General features: G+C 36.2%; 1 protein-coding gene across 9 annotated transcripts in view; it reads left to right on the plus strand.

Annotated features, from left to right (window-relative positions):
• Positions 1 to 10,614, plus strand: part of NRCAM (neuronal cell adhesion molecule) — a 299,477-nt gene extending 288,863 nt beyond the window's left edge. For all 9 annotated transcript variants that reach the window (XM_054024342.1, XM_054024363.1, XM_054024334.1 and 6 more), the window contains one exon: positions 8,266 to 10,614. In XM_054024342.1, coding sequence (XP_053880317.1) covers positions 8,266 to 8,503 — 238 coding nt within the window. In that variant the 3' untranslated portion in view covers positions 8,504 to 10,614. The remainder of the gene's footprint in view (positions 1 to 8,265) is intronic.
• The last annotated feature ends 890 nt before the right edge of the window (positions 10,615 to 11,504 follow it).

Here is an 11,504-nt window from a genome sequence, read left to right on the forward strand (position 1 = left end):
TGTCATTGGACTTACTATGATAGCAACCTCATCTCAGTGCAAAATCCATACATGTTCACACCTATTATTTTGTTCCTGTTAGTTATTGTCTCAATGTTAATTATATGTAGTGTGTGTGCAAAACATTTCAAAATACTGGTTTTAAATTTTTCACTACAAATTTTTTCAGTAAATTTGTAATTTATTTTCATGTTAAAAATTACAATAGGTAAGTATAAGTCAGTGAATAAAATCATTAGTAAAGAAAGAAAGAGAGGATTTTATGATCTGTTATGATTGTATTTTGGAATAGTTTTATGAAGCTCCATAAACAAGAAGAGCAAGCCTCACAAATACTACATCAGAATTTCTGGCTTTAGAAATCTGTTTTTGCAGAGAGTTATTAAGCATTCTAAAGCTGATATTCTATAGCTCTTTGGGCTTCAGAATTCATAATGAGACAATGCAGCTGTTTTGTGCAATATGCTTCTTGGCAACACATTGAAAACTCATTCATCTTCCCCAGAGCACCAGGGTCCCTTCTCTGTTTTGCACCCCCAGGGTTATAAAAGCAGTGTATGAAACATGAGTGTTCTCATGTCCTCTCCGTCTACCCCTCCATCTCTCATTTTCCCTTCTTTCCTTCCCTTTTTCACTCCCTCACCCTCACTTTCTCTCCCTTCCACCAAAAATTTAGTAGTTACTCATCTAAGCACAAGTCTTGACCATAATCCAGGTTGATAAAAATCACATTATTCTAACTTTCCCTCCTCCCAAATGAGGAGTGGAAGGCTCCCTGGGTACCCCAACTGCTTTTTTCACTGCCAGTACTTTGGCAGAACTTCTTACTGTACTTCTGTGGTGCAAAAAGGGAGGGAATCCCCATGCCCAGATTTGATTTTTGCATATGCTGTAACTGTGCATTCACGCCAGCGTCCACCTCCATGCAGGTACACTCCTGTGTAAATCTGCAGTTTTGTTTTGTTTGTTTGTTTTAATTATACAGACAATAGAATCTGCATCCTTACTAGCATATAGAAAAATCACAGACCCAATGCAACCAACTGTGTAAGTATTTTTTCATTATTTAGATTATAAATAAATTTTGTAACCCCGTCCCCAATAAAATTAAACAAATATAAGTTACATAAAGGAACTTATAAGTCAAAAGATCCTGTTTTGTTTTGTAGGAACTACAATAATTGTATGAAGTCAGTGCTGTTACAAATGTTTATGATACAATTTTATAAAGTATTTCTTATTTACTTGTATGCCCTAAAGTAATGAACTGAGCTACCTGTGCTCACGTGTTATTCTGCACAGAGAACTTCTTCAGTTAAGTCCAAATATTTTGTTATCATAGAATTTTAAGTAAAAGGTGTTACAGTGGAATAGGAAGCAATAAATAGTTTCTCCATGAGCTTTCTTTGCTGCTTATTGTACCAGGCTGTGTAAACTTCAGTGCCATAAATACCATCATTGTTGCTCATTGCCAGTTGTCATCCCACAGTGAGTAAATTTAAACAAAAAAAAAAGATTCAAAGACTTTGGCAAAGTATTAAGCTAACTGAAGCACAGCTCACAAAATATTTGGATCTGTAGGTCAGCAAGATTCTTACTAGGTGACAAGTTCGTTATTTGAGCATAAGATTTAAATTGATCATACGCTGTATAGTACAGAACTTTTAAATGATTTACATTCTGAATTCTTGAGAAGAAAATTATCATCTTTTTCTCATTTTTAAATTGGACAGAATTTCTGGAACAACTAAAGACTCTTTTGTGCAGTGCTTATCAGCATTAACAAAACAAAATAGTTATATATGCAGTAACAATTTGGTTACATTTAAAGGTTTGTTGTGTTATATGGATTGTTTTATCCTGAAAATATTGCAGTTGACATGATCATGTAAATGTTGACCAAGATTTTCACAAAAGGGTGCTGAAAGTTAGGATACATGCTGAAAACACTGCTCTACAGCCAAAATGCTTCTGAAATAAATGTAGTCAAACTTTACTAATTCTGGGTCACTGAGAACGAAAATGATGCTTAAAATTGTTGATTGGCTCTAGTTTTCAAGATATGCTATTGGGTCAGTATATACGACCCTTGACTTGGGAATGGCGGAGGATAAGTGAGTTATAAAGGGAAGGGATCTCAATTTAAACCAGAAATGACTAAAATACATCTTTGACTGGATCTATGAATAAATCTATGACTGGGTTTGGACAGTACGTGCTTTTTAGGCAAAACAATGAATGATGCAATCTGAAGCTGGTATTGCGTCATACATTATATGAATTGCATCATGTCATTCCCTAGAAGTCATGGATGATGCAATCATAACGAAGCTTACATCACTCTGCTGAACAAATTGCCCTATATCAGCTCTAGAAATCATACAGTGTCGTGCTCTCTTATTTGTCAGTGTTTGATTTTGCAAAGGGACACGTTTCTGTTTAGCCAAAGTGAGCAGAGATGCCTCGTACTTGTGTGAACAGTGCAGATAACTTCTGCTATGTTTGTGGTGAAGTGACTTTTGCATCACAAAAGCGCAGTATAACCACTATGGTTAAGAAAGCCTATCGCCTTTATTTTGGCTGCAAAATCAGAGATCAGGACAAGAGGTGGCCCCCACACATATGCTGCAACACTTGTGCAACAAATCTTCGCCAGTGGTTGAACAGGAAAAGGAAGTCTATGCCTTTTGCAGTGCCAATGATTTGGAGAGAGCCAACAGATCATACCAGCAATTGTTACTTCTGCATGGTGCCTCCAGTTGGGAAAGGTGTGTCAAAGAAAAAGTGGACTGTGCATTATCCAAACATTCCATCAGCTATACGCCCAGTACCCCACAGAGAAGGACTGCCAGTTCCTGATGCACCAGAATCATTCTCACTTGAGTCAGACGAGGAAGAGGAAGAGGATGAAACTTCTGGTCCTGAACCATCAATGTCACAGGACCCACATTTTCTCCCATCCTTCTCCTCTGAACCACATCTCATAACACAAGGTGAACTGAATGACTTTGTCAGGGATTGGGAACTACCCAAGAGTAAGGCAGAGCTGTTGGGCTTCAGACTACAGCAGTGGAATCTCCTGGCAGGTGATGTTAGGGTTCCCATGTTCCGTGACCATCAAAAGGATCTTGTCCCATTCTTCTTCATGGAAGGTGATCTTGTAGCCTGCAACAACATCGATGGTGTGATGGCAGCCCTCAACATCGTTCATGATCCAGATGAGTGGAGACTGTTCATTGATTCATCGAAGAAGAGTCTTAAAGCTGTTTTACTGCATAATGGCAATGCTTTGCCATCAATTCCAGTTGGTCATGCAGTCCATATGAAGGAAACCTATGACAACATGAAACTTTTGAGGTGCATAAACTATGACCAACATCAGTGGCAGCTTTATGGCGATTTCAAGGTTGTTGCTTTCTTGCTTGGTCTGCAGACTGGATACACAAAGTACTGCTGTTTTCTCTGCGAATGGGATAGACGTGCAAGAGATTCCCACTACATCAAGAAAGACTGGCCACTCCCACAGTCATTGGAGCCTGGGAGGAAAAGTGTTCAGCATCCACCACTTGTTGAATCAAGGAAGATTTTGTTACCACCCATACACATCCAGCTGGGTCTGATGAAGAACTTTGTCAAGGCCATTGACAAAACACAAGCAGTTTCAAGTACCTCCGTGGAAAATTTCCAAGGTTAAGTGAAGCTAAGATAAAGGAAGGTGTCTTTGTTGGTCCTCAGATTCGTGAACTTCTTCGAGATGATGCATTTGACCATGCACTGTGTGGCAAGGAAAAGACGGCATGGAAAGCCTTCCAGTTAGTGGCAATAAATTTTCTCGGAAACAACAAGGCAGACAACTACAGGTTGTTGGTGGAAAACCTCCTCAAGGCATACAAAAGCCTTGATTGCAGCATGTCACTAAAGATACATTTTTTGCACTCTCATCTAGATTTTTTTCCACCGAACTGCGGAGCAGTGAGCGACGAGCACGGCGAGCGATTTCACCAGGACATTGCAACAATGGAGAAACGCTATCAGGGCCAATGGAGCCCATCAACGCTTGCAGACTATTGCTGGACAGTGACAAGAGATGCTTCATTTAATGAATACAAGAGACAAGCCAAGAAGCGACGAGTAGACACTGAATAGGACTAAACTATGTACATAATAGTTTTTTGCCTTTTGTTTCATAATAAATTTTATTTATATAACCCTTTTGCTGATTTTTAAAGTGTTACATAAACAGGACAGGTGAAATATTATCATGTAAAGCAACCATAAACACATGAAAAGACCTAGGTTTACAATTTATGATTAAAACTCTACTATCTACACAATATACATAGACATAAAATGTAAAAACTTAAATATCTTAGAAACAGTAGCCAATCAGTTGTTTTAATTGTCATATTTGAATTCAGCACATTAAAATACATAATAAATAGCACATTTTATCTCTGAAGCAGACGACTTCTCAAAAATTGTAGACCAGTGAAATCAGTCCCCTTTAATATGTCTCAAGCTAAATGCCCAAAATTTGAGAGACCCCCAAATCACCAATCATTTTGGAAAATTTAGGAGCCTGTGTACAAGAGGTGACCTGATTTCTAAAGGAACTGAGGGCCTAGATTCAGTGGGAACTACTGGCTGCTCAGCCACCTTTGAAAATCAAACCACTTATTTAGATGTCTAAATATACATTTGCAAGCCTATCTTCAGGCATCTCTATTTATAAATCTTGGCAATAATTCTTACTCACCCCAATCTTTATTCCGGTGAATTCCCAGTGAAATCAGCATACTGTACCTCACTGTACTCACTGTATTAAATGCACATGTATATGCGAACAGAATATATTTTATTTTGGTGACTCATTAGCTATTTAAAGACATTACAATAAGCAAGTTTGCATGCTTCACTGAGAACCTCACAAAAGCATGTAATATTTTCTGACTGAGTAGCTTGATTTTACATTAGTATAAAATGACTGCTGGCTCTTCTGCTGGTACTATACTATGTATTTTCATTTATATCTTTGTATTTTGTAACAATAACCCTGTTTTTTGCATTGCATCATGTATGTCAAAAGTTTAAATTATATTTACATTTCAGCCAAGATTATCTGAACATTTGGAAACAGATACATTCATAATCTCTGATACTCCCTTCGTTCTTGAACAGGATTTTCATACTAGATATACCACAAAATTATGCAGGATCTCATTTTGCACTTGTAAAATGTCAATCTAGAAATGAATTGAGCTGCCTAATATTTATGGAGCAGTCACTATATGTGACTAACAACTTGTCAGGTCTTAGGCCTGGTCTACCCTGGGAGGCGGAGGGAGGAATCAATCTAAGTTACACAACTTCAGCTATGTGAATAACGTAGCTGAAGTCGACGCACTTAGATCTACTTAGATGCTCTCCCGTCAACTCTGCCTGCACCTCTCACCCTGGTGGAGTACCGGAGTTGACAGGAGAGCGCTCGACGATCGATTTATCACGTCTAGTCTAGACACGATAAATCGACCCCACTGGATCGATCGCTGCCCATCGATCCAGTGGGTAATGTAGACAATGTGGCACAAGAAACTCTTTTTTTTTTTCTGTTTTCACACCACATGTTATGCAGCAAGTGGTGGTTATGGATTTAATGCTTTAGAATTAAACAAGAATTAAACTGGAAGATCACACATGCAGTATTCATTGCTAACTGCAGTTACATAAAGACCATTGCAAACTCCACAACAGTATTTCAGAAAAAAACAGGTTCCTTAAAATTGAAGTGGTGAATGTATCTGTCTCCTAGACAGAAGTTCTAATGCAAACATTTTTGACCAAATTCACAAATGTGAGCTATATGTCATGAGAGAATGGAAAAAGGAGGGTGAAGGGTCTCCCATGTGGATACTCAACAGATTTAAAATATACATATGTTTGTTTCAGCAGATATAGTAATATTACCAGGAGAAATAAGGCTGACTAGAAGATCTAGCCATATAAGGCTTAATTAGGCTGTAGCCTGTCTAACTGTGGATCTGTTGCTTGCATTCAGATATGTGACTGAAATGGAAAAGATGAATACAGTATTATTGCAGCATGATATAGTGCTACTCAGAAGTGCTGTGTTGCATCTTAAGTTGATTCAGAACATACATTTGTAGTGTTTGGTGAAAATGGCTAAATCACATTATTGTTAGCTAGCTAAAAGGATATTCAAGTATAAGATGTGTAAATATACCGTTCCCTCCTCATCCTGACAAATATAATGCCCTGCCAAAATGAGAGATTCAACAAGAAACAACTCAGGATGCTGGCTGTGTATGTAATTACAGGCGTTTGCATGCATGATGTACCATGAGTCCACCACACCCACTGCCGACTCTGTTTTTGTGAGCAGTCCTGCTGTTCAAATTGTAGAGTAGAATTCTTGTCATTGTTAATACCTTGTATGCTCATGACACCAAAGCAGGCAGAAAAAATGGATGATATTATTTGGATCCTCATGCCGTGTATGTCTAGGTAGCCACAAATGAAACTCCTTTGTCACTTGACTTTTTTATTCTAACATTAAATCCTTAAATGCACATATATGATACAATTGCACACCTCTTCTCTGTCTATGTGTACATATAAAAACAAATACAGTGATGTATTTATTTGTAAATATAGGTCTGCATATAGATAACAGATTTTCTTAAGGTGCAGCCATTTGGGATGTTCTGAAGCCTAAATAGAGGAGGTGATAATGTAAAAAGTATCTTGTCTGATAGAAAGTTGGCTTAATGGTTTGTAATGATGGTAAAGTGCATTTCAGCAGAATATTAATCAACAGAATCAATATCTGTGTGCTCTTGTGCATGCTGTACAACAGTACATTCTTGGTTATTATATGATGATATCCCTTCAAATAAGAATGGAAAACAGATATCATGAACAATTAAATAATTTACTAACAGGAATTGTGCAGCTAATTCAAAACATCATTGCTGAATATATGTCCAAAGTTAACAAGCCATTCTGGGTTAGTATGGCACAATGTAAGTTTTGCTTTTCCTAATATCAGTTTATTTTTCACCCCCGTAATTTGTGAATCTGTGAATAAATAAATAAAACACATTTGTTGACCCCTTCTATGCCCTATATGCATATGGGCTTGAGTATTTTATTATATGTTCAAGTTAGATTTTTGCATTTGAATGTGCAGCTTAACCCAATGGTTACTAAGTGGGAGGTCACAGCTTGAACTACTGCTGAAGTCTTCAGCTTCAAGGTCATCCACAGCCTTTTTAATGGTGAGGGAAAGCCAAATCTAAACACAGCCCAGCAAAGTCTGTTGCACTAGATTTGGACCCTATCATATGTAGATTGTATTTGAGTGAGGAGTATAATAGAGAGCTAACCTTCTAAGCAATGAAAACAGACTTTTTCTATTTGCATACAGCCACAGGATGGTGGTAGCAAAGATAAAAGAAACAGGGTAAAGCATTTCTTCCATAACTGCAAAAAAAAAGTTTAAAATATTTCTAAGATCTTTAGCACGCTTTAAACTGCCCTGTGTTATCAGTATTCAACTAAATAGTTTCGATGTCTGAACATATTGAATGCTTTAGCAATTATAAGCTCAAATTCCTATTAAATGAATACTGATCATTATCAGGATATGGACTCTGCTTTTCTTCTTAGGCTATTTTCATTTGTTTCTTCTGCACCCTTTTAATGGAATATATAGGTCTCTTGAAAGGTAAGGTTGAAAATTGCAAGCCTAGCCTGCATAATGTAACAAATTATTGAAATGCAGCACTTTTTTTTTTCTTTTTTACTAGATAAAAATCAATAGATTTCATTTAACCGAATTCATTCTTCATTCATATTCAAGAAATCAGTGAATTACAAAGTTTAACAGACTAACTTCAGAGCACAGCATAAGCTTTTTCTTTGAAGAACAAAGAACTTGCTCTTATAATGTTAACAACCCCCTTTTTAATGCTTGCAGTTCTTTTGCTTCCAAATCAAGAGCAGAATATCTTATCACTGAAAAACCATGCACGATGGAAAAAATGCACTCCCTCTACTGAAGACATTATATGTTTAAACCATTTCTACACCATGTATTTATCATATCAGTTTGTTTCTACAATGTGATTGCAGGATTGTAGGACTGGCACATGCTTTTTAAAAGTCTGCATGCATGGTTTGTTTTGGTTTTGCTTTTGTAAATTATGATATGTCTATTAATTATTTGAATTTCCTGTATTTTTCCAGTGACGCAGAGGATCATAAACCTCTAAAGAAAGGAAGCCGAACACCTTCAGACAGGACTGTGAAAAAGGAGGACAGTGATGATAGTTTAGTTGACTATGGCGAAGGTGTAAATGGTCAGTTCAATGAGGATGGCTCCTTTATTGGACAATACAGTGGTAAAAAAGAGAAAGAACCTGCAGAAGGAAATGAAAGTTCTGAGGCTCCTTCTCCTGTCAATGCCATGAATTCCTTTGTTTAATCAAGAAACTCAATTCCCTTCCTACAATATTTTCCATTGTGTTTAAAGCACTTGTGCATCCTCCTTCTCATGCTAAGAACATACAGGTGACAAAGCTCCTAGCAACAAGATGTTTATACTATGAGAACATATAGGTCAATACAGTTACACACTATAAAAACACAGTAAGTGATATGTTAGTATGAATCAAAGTGCAAAAGTCAAAAATTTTGCTCTGAATTTGAGTATTTTTGCTTTTTTTTTAAAATAAACTGACAAAAATAATATAACATCATCTGATAATGTTATTTCCTGTCGAAAATACAGTATAATGCATGAAAAATGCTACACATTTCACAGATAAACCTGTGTATGCTATTAAAATCTGGTTTGATACTTTGTTATGCAGTCCTCAGCTGAATCCCTGGATATGAATTCCGTTTTCATTGTCAGAGTGTTATAGTAGTGTTATATAGAACTTCAATGTCTTTGTGGACATTGTTGTGAAATTGGTGACTTAATGTCTAGCTATCATATGTCTTTTTGCAAGACAATTAGGAACAGTATGTTTGGTATATAATTGCTAAATGATTTAATTATGACACTTGCATTTGCTGATGCTTACTGAGACCCTGTTATCTGCTCTTTGTTCCTATTACTTTATAGCCTTCCTAATCTATCAAGTATTACAGCACTACAGTGTTCTATTTTTACATCGTGTATATGTTGGATTGATTTTAAGACATAAAACAATATCCGTTGCAATGCATTTTGGAATTTGTACAGTCACTGAAGTGAAATTTTAAAATGAGACAAAATATTCCAGAAGACACAGGGCAAAATACATTCAGTGCCTTTATAGAATATGCATTCCATAATGCACTGTACTACTAAGTTGGTGCAATAAACTGTGATTAGTGAACTACTATCATTGCCAAACAAAGTAACTGGTAAAAAGCAGAGATGTTATGAAACTGTTGAGCTGCAAAATGCAAGGTTTAACATTTTTTAAATTACACAAAGCACAATATGATTTTTTTTCCTTGAAGATAAAATAACAGCTTTTAGACAATTAGAGCACAACATGATTTCATGGCCTTACACAGTTTACACAAAAATGGCTGAATTCAGATATTTTACTAATGCTGCAAAAACCTAAAACTCTCTTGCAAAATATGTTAAAAAATACCATGCCAACAACAGCACATTTTCCTCCGAGTCATTGCTTGACCCATGTGGCAGCTTTTGAAATTATCTACAGCATGAAAGCAGTGTGTAGATTACTGCTCAGAACCACAAAATTCAAGGAATCTGACAAATGCTAACAAGGTTTAGTGGTAAAGGATTACTGTTATCAGTTACAAAAATATTCTCTCACATACTATATCAATCAAACGGTTTACCTCCAAATATGAAATTTTATAACAACCTATGGTTGAAGGAATGCTCAGTTTCATTTGCCAATAAATTGGTTTTTCATAACTTGCATCAAGTTTAATTTTAAGTATGCTTTTTATATGTAGATATTTGTTGAATTTGTAAATACACTTAAAGTGTAGATGCTATATGCTTCTAGGTGTTACAAACAAATAAACAAAACAAAAAAAGCCTATGTTGTACTGTGTAAGAAGTACTATAGCCAATGGAGTGCTTGCTATTTTAAAGCATCTACTTAAATATATATTTTTTGCTGTGAAAATGAAATAGTGAACTGTTCTACTTATTTACTGCAGATTTCTAGATATTATCTTAAGAGCTTGTGTCCGTGGATTCCATTAGACCATAGTACACCTTGCAGCTTTTATGTATGTATTGTAGGTAAAGCACAATTTGAAGTAATCACAAATTGAAGTCAGCCGTACAAGCTTCTTTTGCACCGTTAAGCTTTCCATAATCCATTTTCCTTATGGAAACAAAAACAAAAAATGAACTATATAACACTGATTACAAAGCACAAAGAGAGTTTCTTAATAAGATTTCCCAACGGTATTGATAACAATAAAGTGAAATTTTATTCTTCTTTAATTGTAGATGCTGAATTTATCTGTGCATGTAAGGGTACACATACAGGCTCACTTCTGTAATAGTGCAACAGTTTTTGTACTAAAAATAAATGTGGTTTTAAAATTTCATTGTTTGTTCTGTTCACAAAATATTGATCTGATTTACCTCATATTTAAGAACTTTTAAAGTGAAAAAACATCATAAATGAACTACAGCCAGGTTATTTTCAGAATGTTGCAGCTCATCATTTCTGTAATATCTGTTGAAAAATATTAATGATGGGCCTGATCCTTTCCCACTGAAATCAAGTTCTATTCAAGTTCCTTCACTGTTTTCTTTCCCTAGATACATTATTTGATCAAAACTGAGGGCATGCTGCAAAAGACAAAATTACATCCCCACATTCACCCAAAAAGAGAGACATTCCATACTCATTTGGGCCACTCCTAAATTCAGATTTGGGCTCCAAAATAAAATATCTGATTTTCAAAAGTGCTGAACACCCAGTAGCTCTCATTGACTGTTGAAATCTAGGCAGTCTACAGTCTACAGTAGACAAGATCCATTGCAATGGACACTTCATACCTGGTCTGGACTGGGTGTGAATAGAAACAGATTAGATAGGTGCCTGCCTATGAGTTGTTATGGAGAAAGTAGATAAAGCTGTGGATTTCATGGGTGACAGGAAATAAAGAGAATCTATGATGCTTGGCCAGGCTAATTTGGAAAAATGATTCTGCTGGTGGGCCATAAGTCCCTTTACCAGTCCTCTCCACCAGGTATGTCATTTGATTACCTGTGGATATTCTAGTTTCCAGTATATGTGCACACTCACAATTCTGGCACATACAGGTCAGAACTGAGGTATAGAATTGTGCTCCTTTTTCTGTAAATGGGTCTGTTCTTTTCTCAAGCAAGGGGGGATTTAGGTACACGCAAGATAGCCATTTCTGTTTTGATTTAAGTGTCATTCCTGGAAAGAGCTGTGGATCTTTGAATTGTGGTGTTTGAACAAGAG

Source organism: Malaclemys terrapin, chromosome 1, assembly GCF_027887155.1.
Source record: "Malaclemys terrapin pileata isolate rMalTer1 chromosome 1, rMalTer1.hap1, whole genome shotgun sequence".
Lineage (NCBI taxonomy): Eukaryota > Metazoa > Chordata > Testudines > Emydidae > Malaclemys > Malaclemys terrapin.